Source organism: Oryctolagus cuniculus, chromosome 8 (genome assembly GCF_051225735.1).
Source record: "Oryctolagus cuniculus isolate XC-2025 breed Fujian yellow rabbit chromosome 8, ASM5122573v1, whole genome shotgun sequence".
Taxonomy (NCBI): Eukaryota; Metazoa; Chordata; class Mammalia; order Lagomorpha; family Leporidae; genus Oryctolagus; species Oryctolagus cuniculus.
In genome coordinates, this window is record NC_142874.1 from 75,996,228 (window position 1) to 76,013,557 (window position 17,330).

Sequence of the window (17,330 nt, forward strand, 5' to 3'; positions counted from 1 at the left end):
ATGGAATACAGTATGGCAGTACCTCAGAAATCTGAACATACATCTACCAAACCAAAGGAAGTCAGCCTATGAAAGAGTTATCTATACCCCATGTTCATTGCAACTCAATTCACATTAGCTAAGATATGAATCAACCCAGATGTCCATCAAAGGAAAACTAGATAAAGGAATTATGATACACACACACACACACACACACACACACACTTTGGAGTACTATTCAGCTGTAAAAAAAAAAATGAAATCCTATTGTTTGCAACAAAATGGATGCAACTGGAAACCATTATACTTAGTGAAATATTTCATTCGTGAAAAGACTGATATATGTTTTCCCTGACCCAGGGATAATTAATAGAGTGCCTAAAATATAATGAATTGGCATGAAATTAACATTTTGAGATTCAATGATTGTTTACAGTTCTTGTCTCTTCTATTGAGGAACAGTTTTTCTTTTCCTTCATACTATTTGTTGAACTTTTACTTAGTGTAGGGTTAACCTTATGATCATTAAGTAAACTGAAAGTAGATCTCTGTAAAAATTAAGAGTGGGAATGGGAGAAGGGGGAGGAAGAAGAGTTGGACTGTGGGCGGGAGGAAGGGAAGTATCAGTATGTTCCTAAATCTGTATATATGAAATACATGAAATTTGTTTAACTTAAATTGAAAAAAAGTAAAAAGAAGAAAAATTTCTCAGAAATGAAGCTTGGACAAAGATAAAAAAAAAAGAAACAACTACTCATTCCTATAACATATAAACTGCTTAAGGCTTAGGATTTCGCATGCATTTAAATGATGTATAGTAAACCATACAGCCAAGAAATTGAGAATGCAGTTTTGAGAGGCCATGTTATTTTTATAACCAACACTAAAAAGCATGGCTCTATAAGGTTTTTAACCAAAAAAATGTGCGTATATATTTGGTAGATATTTATTTATAAACAAAATGATATTATCTGTAATAGGTATCATGGGATGGATGTTTGGCAAAGCAGTAAACATGCTGCTTGTGATATCTGCATCTCATATTGGGTTGCCTAGTTGAAATCCTGGCTCTACACTTCTAGTCGAGCTCCCTGATTCCAGCCTGTGCACCCCAAGAGTCAACAGTTGATTTGAATACTTGAGTCCCTGCCATCTGGATTGAGTAGTAGTGGGCTCCTGGTTTCAGCTTGCCCCATGCTTGCTGTTGTGGGCATTTGGATAATAATGCAGCAAATGGAAGATCTGTCTGTTTCACTCTTCTCTGGTTCTCATATTCTCTCTCTGTCTCTCCTTCATGTTTCAAATAATAAGCAATTAAATAAATATTTAAGAATTTGAAATGTTGCTGGTGCCATGGAGTGGTAGGTTAATCCTCCGCCTGCAGTACCAGCATCCCATATGTGTGCCGGTTCTAGTCCCGGCTGCTCCACTTCCAAGCCAGCTCTCTGCTATGGTCTGGGAAAGCAGTAGAAGATGGTCCAAGTCCTTGGGCCTCTGCACCCACGAGGGAAACCAGGAAGAAGCACCTGGCTCCTGGCTTCGGACCAGCGTAGTTCTGGCTGATGCAGCCATTTGGAGAGTGATCCAATGGAAGGAAGACCTTTCTCTCTGTCTCTCCCTCTCACTGTCTGTTACTCTACTTCTCAAATAAATAAATAAAATCTTTTAAAAAACTTAAAATATTGTATCAACAGAATTACCTTTTTTATATAGAGATGAATATGTTGTTGTGAAATATATATGCTTAAATACATGTTAGCAAAGCCTCCATGAGCTGATGGCAGTAATAATATTTTATAAGTGCAAATATAATTTATAAGTATAAACATTAAAGTTATTAATAGATATTATGAATTTTAGAAGAATTGTTTCTGGCTATCTAGTCATTTGAAAAGTTAGAAGATTCTTTAAATATACTTCATTTAGAGCCTCCTATAATACAAAAAGTAAAACCTTAAGTGCACATTTATTTTTGCATTTATTCTCCAATTCACATGATCCCTATGCCAGCTTAATTTAGAAGGTGTTTTTCATAGTGTTGTTTTGAATATCTTAGTATAGAATTTTGATGAAAAAAGAAGACAGTGAGGAACAGTCAAAAGTGACTGCTAAAAGAACTTCTGCAACTCCCAAAAGTGAGCCTTCAGAAGAAAGGATGCTGCAGTTAAAATTTTGAGTCCAAATTCAGAATATGGGTAAAGAGAGAAAACAAAACAAATGTATTTATTAGGCTGTTTAGAAAAGTTCCTTTGTGTGTTATCCTAAGTGATTAAATTAGTCATCTGTTTTTTTTTTTTTTTTTTTGGAAGCTTTTGTATTAATGATCATATAAACAACTCTTCAATCAATATGAGTATTCAGTCCCTTTTGTGGTACAGAAAACTTACCACTTAACTCAGATATCAGTAGTTTCATAGCATGCTTGCTCAAGGAATGGCAGAGCTCACCAGGTGCACCTGGAATCCAGCCTGGCTGCAGTCCAGTCACGAGCATTTCCCACTCCAGTTGTACTGTTTGTCTTAGAGCTCTGGAAACATGATTCTGTCTGGAGTGTCTCACACTTCAGAATGATTAGTTGAAGCAGAACAGGTACAGTACAGTTAGTGTCTTCTCTGGAAGTTTATTTGCTGGTGTTAAAACAACTGAATTCAAAGGCCTTAAGTTAAAAATGATTCTGTTGCCTATTTAAGGGAAAAAAATGTCAGTTTCCTTTGCATTGATAGCTAAGTGCATTTTCTGTACTATTAGATCATCTGGTAACACAGTTATTTATGGATTTAAAAACACTGTGATGCCAGATTATCTCTGAATAAGCTGATAGATACTATTCTTGTTCTTATAATGAGACTCCTTTTTCCATTAGTACATTTCAAATGTAGCCTTCAATATGATATGTTTTAAAAATGATATAACTAACTAAAAAAAAGATATAACTTAGATGTCTTGTGATTATCTATCATGTTGTTTAAAAAATGTAGAGACTATAAAACTATTAGTAACAGTAATATATTAATATATACTATGAACTGGATACACAAGAGGCTTCAAAAGTTCATGGAAATTTCACCTTATCTTTGAATTATATTTTCAGCAAAGTTTTTGAAGGCCCCTAGTTGTAGATTAGCTGAACTTCAGGTTCTCTTCAGATAATTAACTGGAAACTTGGTGCCCTCCCACAGTTCCCTTGTGAGAATAGTAACTATGGACAAATTCCTAAGGGAATTCCACCATTTCCTGTAGAGTACAAGTTCTCCTGGTGTGACCAAGCTGAAAATGAAAGAGCATACACTTGATGATATGAAGCTGAGTTCAGCAGAACTGTTTGTACTGAATTGCCAGGGCCAAGATAAGGCTGAGGCAAGAGCAGGCACTTAGTAAAAAATCCAAGAAGGTACCTGCTCTGATCGTGGATTAAGACGTATAACTGGAAATAATCTGAAAGCAAATGTGTAGGTGTAGTAAGCAGGATCACTTTTTAATTAAATCTAGTGGCTCACTGACTTGAACCTAAATATATTACATCATGTGGGAGTACAGTGTCCTAAAATGGCTGACCAGATGACATTAACTGCAAAGTAACGATGGTTCTTTTTTGATTTATTACCTTGTCTGTCGTTTCAAAACCCAAGTCCAAATCCAATCAAACTAGCCTCATTACTTGCACCTTTCACCCACAAAGAATAATTAGTTATTTGGAGCAGCATTTGGTGAAAGCAGTAAGACCACCACTTAGGATACTCACATCCCATATCAGAGTGCCTGGATTTGAGCTCTGGCTCTACTTCTACCTCCAGTTAATTGCTGATGCTCCCTCTGAGAGGCAGTGGTGATGACTCTAGTAATTTCTTTTTTATTTATTTATTTATTTATTTATTTTTTGACAGGCAGAGTGGACAGTGAGAGAGAGAGACAGAGAGAAAGGTCTTCCTTTTGCCGTTGGTTCACCCTCCAATGGCCGCCGCAGCCGGCGCGCTGCGGCCGGCGCACCGCGCTGATCCGATGGCAGGAGCCAGGAGCCAGGTGCTTTTCCTGGTCTCCCATGGGGTGCAGGGCCCAAGCACCTGGGTAGTAATTTCTTTTAAGATTTATTTTATTTATTTGAAAGCCAGAGTTGCAGAATGAAGTAGAGACAGAGAGGTCTTCCATCCGATGATTCACTCCCCAGATAGCCACAACGGATGGAGCTGCACCGATCCGAAGCCAGGGGCCAGGAGCTTCTTCTGGGCCTCCCGTGTGGGTGCAGGGGCCCAAGCACTTGGGCCATCTTCTACTGCTTTCCCAAGGCCATAGCAGAGAGCTGGATTGGAAGAGAAGCAACTAGGACTAGAACTGGTGCCCATATGGGATGCTGGCACTTCAGGCCAAGGCTTTAACCTGCAGCACCACAGTGCTGGCCCCATGACTCTAGTAATTGTTTTCCCACTATCCATGCCACATCTGGACTGAGTTCCTCGCTCCTGGCTTCAGCCTGGCTAAGCCCCGATTGTCTTAGGCATTTTGGGAGTGAACCAGAGGATGGGAGGTTTTTCCATCTCTCCTTGTCTGTCTCTCTGATTTTTAAATAATAAACATACAGTTTTAAAAATACTTATTTATAGATGTGATTATGAAAGCAGGGGGAAGATTTTATATTTGTAATTTCTTGTCATGTTTTCTTCCCCACCCCAAAATCATTGAATAAGACTATCCTCTTGTTTTGTTTCATTCTTTAACTCCATTGTTGTTGTTCATCATCATCAGTTTACGTGTTCTGTTTTCTTCCTTCTGCTCTCTGTAGTCCACTCTCATCTAAGCAAACTTTTTGTCCTTGTGGTGTCTTTGTTGGTGAACTTACCTATTTGTGGCATTTAGGATGACAGATTCCTGAAGTGTCTTAATATGACCAGATTAATTAGAAATGAGTGAAATTTCAAGATAATAGTAAAAATACATACATGCTTCTAAGTGGGAATCTAAGGTTATTTTTAATCTATAATAACATATAAAATGCCTAACTGGTTGCTAGCCCAAAAATAGCATTGAGTCCCATGGCTCTGGAATTTGATCATGAATCTGGTTACTGCACATTTGATGTTAGTTTTCCTTGACTGGGAAAGTAATGCAGTACCAAGTGTTGTCAGAGGAAAATTTTTATGCAAGGGAAATCATTACAAGGAGCAGAGAATGTTCTGCTCTTAGGAGAAAATATGCATTTAACTGTCTTTGGTTCTTTGAGAAGAGATTAGAAGTTGAGAAGGGAAACAAAACTGCAAAGCAGAGTCCTTCTGCAAAATGTTTGCCTGAGACAGTAGGAAAGTTGTGTCCTACATGTTTCTTACCTGTTTCTTACATGTCTCGTGAGAAGAGATCTGTGGTATAAAGAGATTTAACTTGAGGAATAATTTCCCAATGAGCCCTAAGGGAAATTTTTTTTAGTGTAGACTCTGATTAGTATATATTAAGATAGAAAAGCAAAAAGAAATGGCGACTTTATAGGGCACATACTTCAGATATCTCTGTGCAAATTGTTATCTCCTATGTATAAATTTTTCTTTTGGATATTTGGAAGGAACTGACAGTCGAGTCAGTCAAACTGAATTATTAGCTATCCTTTTATAAAATTAAATTGGAGGTTACTCCACATAGGCCATTGTTAATCATTTTTAAACCTTCAGTTTATGTTTCTAGACTTGCTGCATGCATTGTGTTATCTCTTTTTTCTTTTTTTTTCTTTTTGACAGGCAGAGTTAGACAGTGAAAGAGAGAGACAGACAGAGAGAAAGGTCTTCCTTTTTCCGTTGGTTCACCCCCCAAGTGGCCGCTACCGCCAGTGTGCGGCTGGCACGCTGCGCTGATCCGAAGCCAGGAGCTAGGTGCTTCCTCCTGGTCTCCCATGCGAGTGCAGGGCCCAAGGACCTGGGCCATCCTCCACTGCACTCCCGGGCCACAGCAAAGAGCTGGCCTGGAAGAGGGGCAACTGGGACAGAATCCGCCGCCCCAACCAGGACTAGAACCTGGGGTGCCGGTGCCACAGGCAGAGGATTAGCCTAGTGAGCCGCGGTGCCAGCCACATTGTGTTATCTCTTGACAGTTGATAGTGATATGTACTTTGAGGCAGTAGAATGCAGATATGTGAGCCAAAGTGAGAGTTGGTGAGGAGGATACAGGTGGATTATAAAGGTAGAAGTACAAGGATTCATTCAGTAATTGCAGGTAAAGGTTGAAACTAGAATTTGTCTAGTAATTCTTCAATGAATAGGATACGTGAGAAAAACATGTTTGTGAAATTGTAAGAATTTGATTTTACACGTTTTCATTCAGTAATGACACTTCCATCTGAATGTATGAAACATTTTTTTTTTGCAGTCCATGTCTCTAGTATTACAGTCCTCTTTTTATATTTGATCTACTTATGTCTGCTGTCTCCAATGGACTTCAAGCATTATATCATATAGATGGTTGCATATTCCTCCTTACATCCTGATACTGTGCAGGGAACCTGTGACACAGTGGCATTCAGTGTGTTTGATGAGTTTATGAGCAACCATGTGAATTTTAAATCCATGAAGAGTTAAAGGAAAAGATATCTTGTGGGCAGTGGGAATGCTGTTCTTGAACTCAGGAGGTCAACATTGGAAATGCAGATTAAGAGGTCACTTATTTAATAAACATATATATATATGATACTAGGTGCTAGGCACTATTGTAATTGCTTTATAAATTAATCATTTAAACCTTATAAGCTAATCATCATGCAGTGGATGTACTGTTATTCTGTTTTCAGATGAGAAAACGAAGGAAGAGAGAGTCAGCAATTTGCCAAGGGTCACACACCTTGTAAGAGGCATGGCTGGAATTACATCTAGTAGTGACTGTGCTGAAAACCACCATGCCAGGCTGCTATACCCCTAGTTAAAAAAAAAAAAAAAAGATAACTTTTTCTCCAAATACCTACTGTGTGCCAGTTACTGTGCTACAGTGCTTTGCATGGGCTACCAGTGATCCTTACAACAACCTTAAGAATAAATATGTTTCTATTTTATGGATAAAACTCAGTTCTTTCTTTCTCAGTAAAGGTCAAGCATATGAAACAAATCTTTCTTTTTCAGCTTATTCTACCAGATTCCATGAAAGTATTTCCAGTGTACATGAACTGTTTATTAAAAAACTGTGTGCTGCTCAGCAGACCAGAGATCTCCACAGATGAGCGGGCGTACCAGAGACAGCTGGTCATGACAATGGGTGTGGCGGACTCCCAGCTTTTCTTCTACCCGCAACTCCTGCCCATAGTAAGCCTGCTGCGGGGGTGCACTTCCACAGGAGCCTGGAGGGAATTGCACTGTATACTTTAACATATGAGTTTCTTAAGAAACTCAAGGTCACAAAAGTTTCCAAAATGTTGCATGCAATTTAGCACACAGGTTCTTTTGAGAGAGTTTTATTTGTGCATCAGCGTGTGCTCAGCATGGTGCCATGGTGGTGTGTGTTTGGAGGTGGGAGGAGGTTGAGGGCTTCCTGCTTCACTGAATTGTTTAGGTAACTGCTTCGCTTTCCTCATTCCCAAATTGGTAATCTCCAGTTGAATAGGTTTACTGAGAAGTCAGGCAGCCAGTTGGAGCAAGCTAAGCTTTAGTTGTTAAAGAAATCTACTTTGTACTCGGAATAAAGACAACTTATAGATGGGTGTATGAGATCTGATGTGCACACAAGTCTATTGTTTCGGTAAAGATTTTATTTATTTATTTATTTAAATGACAGAGTGACAGAGAAGCAGAGAATACACAACCCAAGCCCCACAAGTCTGTTTATATATATATAAATGGCTAGGATTCATCGCATGTAATCAGAATGGCTGTGATTAGCATTGCCAAATGCAGTTGGGGGTTTACAAGTGAGCACATATTTGAAGACCCCTACACTCCCCTGCTTTAGCCCTTAGAGAATTTCTATGACAAAGTGTTCTGCTATTTTTTTTTAACATTTATTTATGTATTTGAAAGGCAAAGTTAGAGAAAGAGAGAGAAATAGTAGATAGGGGTATCTTCCATCTGGTGGTTTACTCCACAAGTGGCTTCAATGGCCAGGGCTGGGTCAGGCTGAAGCCAGGAGCCTCTTCCAGAGCTCCCACCATAGGTACAGGAGCCCAAAGACTTGGGCCATTCTCCACTGCTTTCTCAGGCTCTTTAGCAGGGAGCTGCATGGGAAGTAAAGCAGCCAGCCAGGACTTGAACCAACACCCATATACAATGCTGGTATTACAGGCGATGGCTTTACCAATTACGCCAAAACACCGGCCTCTTTGTTTTTTTTTAAGTCTGTCCTTAATGTCTTGAAAGCTCCTGATCCTGCAATTAGCCTCCTTTGTGCTGAGACTTAATGGGTTCTAGTGGAGGGAGAGGAGAGGAGCAGGCTGATAGCTGATTTTTAATTCCCAAATTCAAACTCACCCTCAGGCTCTTAGTAACAGTGTAATCAGCACTCAGTGGGGTCAGGAATTAAAAGTTACTAATTGGGGCCAACGCTGTGGTGCAGCGGGTTAGCGCCCTGGCCTGAAGCGCCGGCATCCCACATGGATGCTGATTCGAGACCTGGCTGTTCCATTTCTGATCCAGCTCTCTGCTATGGCCTGGGAAAATAGTAGATGGCCTAAGTCCTTGGGCCCCTGCACCCACATAGGAGACCCAGAAGAAGCTCCTGGCTTCGGATCGGCACAGTGCCAGCCGTTGCGACCAATTGGGGAGTGAACCAGCGGATGGAAGACCTCTCTCTCTCTCTGTCTCTCCCCTCTGTGTAACTCTGCCTTTCAAATAAATAAATAAATCTTTAAAAAAAAGTTACTACTTCAGTCAGTAAGAAGGTTAGCTGTAAATTATTATTAATGATTTATTTTCAGATAAAATTGGATGATCAGTAATCATCCAGTGAAACCAAAGAAACCAGAACTACAAAGGCAAGGGCATCTCACTACTCTGCTGAAATTCTTTAGCCAAGGTCACCAGTGGCCAGCCTGTTGCTAAATCCCATGAGCACCTGCCCAGAGTGTCTGATAGAGTTGATAACTCCTTCTTGAAAGTCTTCTTTTGATTCTTTTACTTGGTGTCCTGTCATGCTGCTCCCTTCACTTATTCATCCCATTCTCCCTGTTGGGAGTGATGGGGAGGTTTCTCCTTTCTGTCCATACTTGGTCACTTGAAAGTCTTATCTGTTCTCATGCTCTGAAATGCCATTTATGCACTCTTGCTTCTCACATTCATGTCTCTAGCCACACTTCAGCACTGAACTCCAGATGCCCCCATAGCCTGCACCATCTCTGCTAGGATGTGTCATGGGCATCTTAAACTGAGCCCTTTGTCCACCCTCTGACGCCTACTTCTCCTGAAGTCTTCTCCATCTTCATTCATCACTGCTCCCTCCTGCCTGTTCGCATTGCTCAAAGTCTTGTAGTCACCCTGACAGCTTTCCTTTTCTCACCTCCCACGACTCACCTGTCAGTGCATGTCGCAGCTCTGCAGAGTCTGACAACTTCTCATGCCCTCATCTGTCCCACCCAGCTCCAAACATGATCATTTCTCCTATGAACTGTGGCAGTAACTTCCTAAGGAGGCTCCCTGCTTCCACCACCACATCTCCTCCTGTCTGTTTTCAGCACAGAAGTGAAGGTGATGCTGTGAAGGTAACTGTCAGCTCATGTCTCTCATCTTCCTATTCTGAGTGTTGTGGGTTCTACCTATGCCTCCCTTCTGTCCTAATGTTCTGTTACTCTCCTTTACCCATTCTACTCCAGCCACACTGGTCACCAGTCCTGAGATGTTTCAGATAGGCCTTTGCCTCAGGACCTTTGCGTTAGCTTTTCCTTCCATATGGAACGCTCTTCCCCAGAGAGCTCCTTCCCTCACCTCAAGTTTACTCCAAAGTGACCTAGTAAACCTTCCTGGTACAGTTAGAACTGTAATATCACATCCTTACCCCTGATACATTCTATTCCATTTTCCTACTTCTAGTCATAGCTCTTGATACCATCTGCAGTTCTATATATTTTACTTACATTGTCTCCTCTTCTCCAAAAGTCGTTAGCTTTGCAAGGCAAAGATAATTGTCTATTGACTAGAATAATGTCTGGCACACTGTAGACACTCATTAATATGCATTGGAATGAATGGGGTGGGGGATTGAGGGAAGAGAAAGGAACACAAAAGACAGAGAGAGGTGTGTTGTGGGGTGTGCTTCAGGGGGGAAGAGAGGGAGTGGAAAGAAAGGGGAGGAAAGTAGTGTCTAATCCTGTTGTCTTTGCCTGCACAGCATACATTAGATGTGAAGAGCACAGAGCTGCCTGCTGCTGTTCGTTGCTCTGAGTCCCGTCTTTCAGAAGAAGGAATCTTCCTCCTGGCTAATGGTCTCAACATGTTCTTATGGCTGGGAGTAAGTAGCCCACCAGAACTGATCCAGGGAATATTTAATGTGCCATCTTTTGCACACATCAACGCAGACACGGTAAGTATTTTTGTGTTGGTTTGTGGTGATATGCCAAATATAAATTCTGAAATATTCTTTATATGCAGCCATATTTGACAAGGGAAAAACAGCAGAGTCAACAGTTCTATGTAAGAATGAGAGGATTTCTTGTTTTGATGAATGACATTTAACTGGCGTAAAGGATCTGCATAGTGTTAATCAAACAACCAAAATATATCGCTTTAAAATATATTTACTGCATGTCAGTCATTGTGCACTAAACGCTTTATACCATTTATACCATTACATCTTCATGGGAGTGGCCCACAGACATACTGTGCAGAAAGATAGACCTGTTGTGCCATTTTAGTGATGCACATGTGTCAGATCCTAGAGGAGGATTTTTATTTTCAAAAGTTAGAGGTAATTATTTCATTGATAGGAATGTGCACCATAAAAATGAGTAACTGTTAGTGCTTATCTCTACATTTTTGGTTCTCAGGTAAATGAATTAAGGCAGTAATCAGCTGTGTGTGTGTGTATAATTTATTTATTTGTCAGAGAGAGAGAGAGATCTTCCATCTGCTGGGTCACTCCCAGGTGGCCACAACAGCCAGGGCTGGGCCAGGCTGAAACCAGGAGCCAGGAGCTTCTTCCAGGTCTCTCATGTGGGTGGCAGGGGTCCAAGCACTTAGGCCATCTTCTACTGCTTTTCCCATGCCATTAGCAGGGAACTGGATGGGAAGAGGAGCAGCTGGGACACAAACTGGTGCCCATAAGGGATGCCAGCATCAACGGCAGAGGCTTCACCTGCTATGCCACAACACTGGCCCCCAGTATATGGTTTTAGAAGGGTGTTTTTAACATTCTAATCTCATCTAAATTGTACTGAAATTTTAACTTCATTAAATTTAGACATTACTGCCTGAAGTGGGAAGCCCATATTCTCAACAACTCAAAATGATAATGAATATTATTCAACAAAAGAAGCCATATTCAATGAAGGTAAAAAAATCTCATTTATTTGAGTGCTTTTTATTTCTTTGTAGACTTTTTAAATGCATGATCTATATTTTCATATTTTCTGATAGAGAACTGACATTGACCTCTTAAGTATATCTTCTTACTTACCAGTCACAAAACTACAAAAATAGTTATCACCATGAGTTAAACATGGGTTAGCTTACTAAGTAATTTAGTAATCATGAAGATATTGATAGTTTAATAGCAATTAATATTATTAAAAGGCTTTGAAATGACTTCTCCTTCAGTGCCTAAAGTAATTATGGATATATTGACAACATTTGTAAAATTTGATTTTATGATGTTTGATTTAATGATAAATGGTAAGGTGTATTTCCTTAGTCCTTACAAGCCCTGCTAGCTATTTATGAGTTTATGTAAAATAATTTAAAGTGTCTGGAACCCAAGAAAATTTTCTGTTGTGAAGTGCCAGCTACTTACCTGTCTTCTTTCCAAAGTTCAATGTCAGGACCTCCTGGGATTCCAATATATAGATGTTGATGTTCTGGCTAAAATCACTTAAGGTAGAGACATGAAACACTACCCTGGAGGCAGGCCTGTGATGGTGAGGGAGTTATAAGACTGGTTTCCTCTTGAAACATAAAAGTGATGTGAATCTAAACCTACATTCTTAACCATGAAAATCACTCATTAAAAAAATATCAAGTTGAACCATCAGTTGAACCAGTGAACAACTATATAGCTTCTAGCAGAAGTCTGGGGAAATGCTAAATTTCCAAAACTGTTTTCACAGATAGCATCTATTTGGGTTTGATTTAAAGGCAGGACTTAAAGATGTCAGAGTAGGATGAAACCAAGCACATACTTCCCACAACACTCCCTGAACACCCTGAAGGTACACAATGAAATCTTAGGATCTCATGAAGCACAAATAGAAGATTCTGGTACTTAAAATGTGCAGAATTAGTGATCCACCTTCATTCCAGCTTCCCCAAATGCCCTACAGCTGGTCCCATATGTACAGAGATGCATGGTTATGGCGGGGGCAGTTTCTACGTATGTCCAAAATGGCACCTGCTCTTTGTCTTGCTCGCCTTTGAGAGGTGAGCAGAGAGAGAGACTTGTGTCCATACTGTTCACTTTTTTTTTTCCTCTCTCCTCTAGTTAGCCTGGTGAACTTTCCCCCACGGGGCTTCAAGCCTGGTTCCCTCTAGGCTCCTCCTTCCGCTTTCCCGCCAGTGTCTCGGGCTACTGAGGTTTCGTCTCACCTCCCTTTCCAGCGCTGGTGCGTAGATTCTGCAGCTGGTGTCCTGAGCCTTGGGCGCTCACACCCTCCACGCAGGTCCACCGTGAATCACTAGTTCCAGAAGAGTTTCCTCTGCTGTTTCTTCCCCAACTCTTCCTTGAACCTGCAGTATCTCCACTTTTATTAAACTGTCTCTTCCTGGACTATCAGTGTGCTCCCTTCCTATTCTGCCATCTTGCCCAACCTCTTACATTTTTTAATCTCTTCATGCTCTGTAAACTGCCAGTTCATTCAAGAGAATTGATGCTCAATCCCTTCACATCACTTAGGATATTAAATGTTATCTTTCCTCAGATTCTCTCTCCTGTCAACTTTGAAAACATCACACTGACTATCCCTACTCCCCTTTTACGACTTCTGTTTGTTCAGCTACCCCTTAAGAGCTGGTGTCCTCTGAGGTGCTGTCTGTAGCTCTCTCTTTTTTTTTTTTCCACACCACAACACATTCTTTTCAGCCATCTTAATCATGCCATATGCCCAAACACAGCCCAAGTTCCATCTTTTAGACTAACTCAGTAGCCCCTGCCTATCATGAGCAGTAGCACACTCAAAGTAGCATGGGTATGTGAAACATGAGAAGAAGTTATCTTTGCTTCTTCAGGATGCAAATCTTTTTATTTATTTATTAATTTTTTTGACAGGCAGAGTTAGAGAGAGAGAGAGAAAGGTCTTCATTTTTCCATTGGTTCACCCCTCAAGTGACCACTATGGCCACTGTGTTGCGGCCAGTGCACTGCGTTGATCTGAAGCCAGGAGCCAGGTGCTTTCTCCTGGTTTCCCATGCGGGTGCAGGGCCCAAGGACCTGGGCCATCTTCCACTGCACTCCCAGGCCACAGCAGAGAGCTGGACTGGAAGAAGACCAACCGGGACAGAACCGGTGCCCCAACCAGGACTAAAACCCGGTGTGCCGGCGCCACAGGCAGAGGATTAACCTATTGAGCCGTGGCACCGGCCAGGATGCAAATCTTAACTTCCTTTAGAGAAATTTCCATTCAGGGGTTAGTTTTGTTCCCATGTCAGAATGGAATCTGTATGCACACAGCTATTCTGTTGCCCCTTTCCAGTGCCTTGTCTGACATCTGAAAGCCAATGCATCTCACATATCTAAATCTGTGTGGAATTGGCTGAACTATAGTGGTAGCAGCAACAGTTAATATCCATTATTATTTTTATTGGTCAGGGGTAATTTAGAGTTTATAAGCCTATGACCCAGGCCAAAAATACCATAAGGGGAAAAAAGCAAGCTGTGTTCACAGAATTCTACATGATAACTAAAAAGCATATAATGCAAAAGTGGTGGAGGTGGGGGAGGAGTAGGTGAAAATTACACACAGCTGCTTTGCTGGTGCCGGCGAGGCTGTTAACTGTAGACTCTCCCATGTAGGCTCAGAGTAAGTGAGAGGTAACTTGCCTCCTCCTAATTACACAGGAAGCAGCTGGAAAGACATTGTTGTACATGGACAGTTCAGGTAACTCCAGTGATGGCCCAATAAATACCAAATTTTGGCCATTTACATCAACTACTCTGACCTCTTTAAATGGAATTAAGGGGGTAGAGAGTAGCCTCAGTAGATTTTTTTTTTAAAGATTTTTATGTATTTATATGAGAGGTAGAGGTATAGATAGAGAGAGGTAGAGACAGAGAGGTCTTCCATCTGCTGGTTTACTTCCTAAGTGCTGCAACTGCTGGAGCTGGGCCAATTCAAAGCCAGGAACCAGGAGCTTTTTCCGGGTCTCCCATGTGGGTGCAGGGGCCCAAGCACTTGTGCCATTTTCTACCACTTTCCCAGGCCATAGCAAAGAGCTGGATTGGAAAAGGAGCAGCTGGGACCCAAACCGGTACCCATATGGGATGCCGGCATTGCAGGCAGTGCCTTTTCCTGCTATGCCACAGCAACAGCCCCTGGCTCAGTGTTGTTGACCAACCTGTCCCCTTTCTAGACTTCTCGCCTAGGAGTGTCTTCCCCTACAATAGCACTGTCTAATAAAGCAAGCCACATATGCTATTCCCTGTTCTTCAGTAGTCATATTTAAAAAGTAAAAAAATAAATCATTTAATAGTAGTTTATTTAATCCAGTATATAAAAAATAGTCATTGCCACATGTGAGCAATATAAACAGTTACTGAGTTCTTTTACATTTTCTTTTTCATACTAAGTCTTAGAATTCCATGTGTATCTAGACTTTCCTCACATTTCAGTTTGGACAAGCCACCTTTCAAGTGCCCCATAGCACATGTGGCTGGCTGGTGGCCTCTGTGCCTGACAGCACAGCCCTAGAGAAGAGTTATGAGCAGGGAACACAAGTTCTGTGTGTGTTAACATCTGTATTACACCTCACATCTATCTTCTTCCACTACCACGCTCTAATTCAGATCCCACCTAGACATTTCCAACATTTCCTGTCTAGGCTCCCCCCATCCCACTAAGGTGTTGTGTCTGCTGCTCCCAGTTTACTGTTCATTCATTTTTCCTACAGCTTCACTGGATCATTTATTCTCCAAAAACCCAAACTCATTATTATGGTAACTTGTCCCTAAGCTGCCACTGCCTTTTAGAAGAGCAATACAGGCCGGCGCTGCGGCTCACTAGGCTAATCCTCCGCCTAGCGGCGCCGGCACACTGGGTTCTAGTCCCGGTTGGGGCGCCGGATTCTGTCCCGGTTGCCCCTCTTCCAGGCCAGCTCTCTGCTGTGGCCTGGGAAGGCAGTGGAGGATGGCCCAAGTGCTTGGGCCCTGCACCCCATGGGAGACCAGGAAAAGCACCTGGCTCCTGGCTCCTGCCACCGGATCAGCGCGGTGCGCCGGCCGCAGTGCGCCGGCCGCGGCAGCCATTGGAGGATGAACCAACGGCAAAGGAAGACCTTTCTCTCTGTCTCTCTCTCTCACTGTCCACTCTGCCTGTCAAAAAAAAAAAAAAAAAAAAAAAAAGAGCAATACAATCTGCCTGCCAGCCAGCCACATCTGCAACCCTGGGACAGGGTACCTGATATTGTGGTAGGGGATGCTCCATAGGTCCACTGCTGTCCTGCAAGGCTTAGGTGACAGTCATTCCCATTGTGATGCCTTTGCCCTTGCACTCTGCGTGTGCTTCATTTTTGCCTCTTAAAATTGTCCTTGAGTTTCATGGTTTTGGAGTCAGTCCTTTCTTTTACCCTGAGTAATCGGCATTTTCCCATCATCCTCCAAGGCCTCACACATAGAGGACACATACAGTATTTGATGGAATCGGAGCTGATAGAATTAAGCTACATACAGAAAATGTTTATAACTCATTTCATTGCTGTTTTTCCCCCCCTAGCTTATGATAGTAAAGCAACGAGAGCAACCAGAGATGGTTTTCCGGCAGTTCCTGGTAGAAGACAAAGGACTTTATGGAGGGCCGTCTTATGTGGACTTCCTTTGTTGTGTTCACAAGGAGATCTGTCAGCTGCTGAACTAACGGAAGCTTCTCTATCACTGATGTCGCATTTCAGAGGAGACAATCTCCTTCTTGGTGCCTAATTGTCCAGATGATAACAGGCTAGTTTTGATTTCTTGCTCATTTTTCAGAATGGCTTTCCAAGATGGCATTTAGAACTTCAGCGTTGGTGCTCAGGTATAAAGCCAGTGAAGGTACAGTTGTACCATAAAGGGAACAGTCTATTTCTGATTGCACAACTTTTTAATTTTTAAAACTGATGGAGTTTGCATTTCATGAAGAGCATAGTTTACAGGACTGAAACATTCTCAGTTTTCTTTCTTTGTGCTAAACATATAAATTATTTTTCAAACTGTATAGATTTGGGGTAAGATGTTGTCTTGGTTCCTCTCCCATTTCAATGAGGGAAAACAACTTAATTTTTACATTATACTTAATTTTTTAAAACCATGTAAGTCCACTGAACACGTTTCTCAACTTAAGGTTTGCATAGCAGACTTTTAATAACCTTGGACTCCCTCTGGTGGAACAATTTGTATTCTACATTTTTTCCATAGTTACATATTATGTATGTTAAAATGATTTCCAAGTTGTTTTGTCTATAAAACTGTCTTTATCAATATTCTTGATGGTTCTTTGTACAATTTTGAAGGTTTCTACCTGTATATAAAGACTTTAACAAAGATCAATAAATCACTTCATGTACTCTTACTTAGTAGGTAGAATTATTATTTTTTTAAATGTATTTTGAGATTTTAAAATAAAATAAGGAGAGTCCTCAAAGTATGTTGGCAAAACAATTTATTTGGTTGGATCATTGGGAGCAAATCAGGAAACCAAAATTTTGACAGTTGAAGAGTTTTAGGTAATAAATATAGAAAATACCACAGTGTACCTTAGAACGGCATGTTAAAAGTTCTCTAATGTGCCTTGTGGGCAAAATAGAATCAGGCTACATGAGGCCATTGTTGATGAATATATACATAAACCTAGCAGAATGGCTTTGGTGTAGCGCAGGCATCTTCCATATATCTGGCCTGTTCAACTTTGTTATCAAGGATGCAAATAAATAATAGACAAAAGCATGTTGAGAACATATCACATCCCAAGAACTGCGCTGCATATTTTGTGAACATTTACATTTATCTTACAGCAATCTTAATCCTATTGTCAGCCCCCTGTTGACCTGTAAGAGACACAGGCCTGA

The 17,330-nt window shown here is 41.2% G+C and overlaps 1 protein-coding gene across 2 annotated transcripts in view; it reads left to right on the plus strand.

Moving 5' to 3' along the window:
* SEC24D (SEC24 homolog D, COPII component) overlaps positions 1–16,838 on the plus strand; it is a 143,288-nt gene extending 126,450 nt beyond the window's left edge. For both annotated transcript variants that reach the window (XM_051819806.3, XM_051819805.3), the window contains exons 20-23: positions 7,071–7,250; positions 10,261–10,452; positions 11,329–11,418; positions 16,004–16,838. In XM_051819806.3, coding sequence (XP_051675766.2) covers positions 7,071–7,250; positions 10,261–10,452; positions 11,329–11,418; positions 16,004–16,144 — 603 coding nt within the window. In that variant the 3' untranslated portion in view covers positions 16,145–16,838. The remainder of the gene's footprint in view (positions 1–7,070; positions 7,251–10,260; positions 10,453–11,328; positions 11,419–16,003) is intronic.
* Positions 16,839–17,330: the final 492 nt, after the last annotated feature.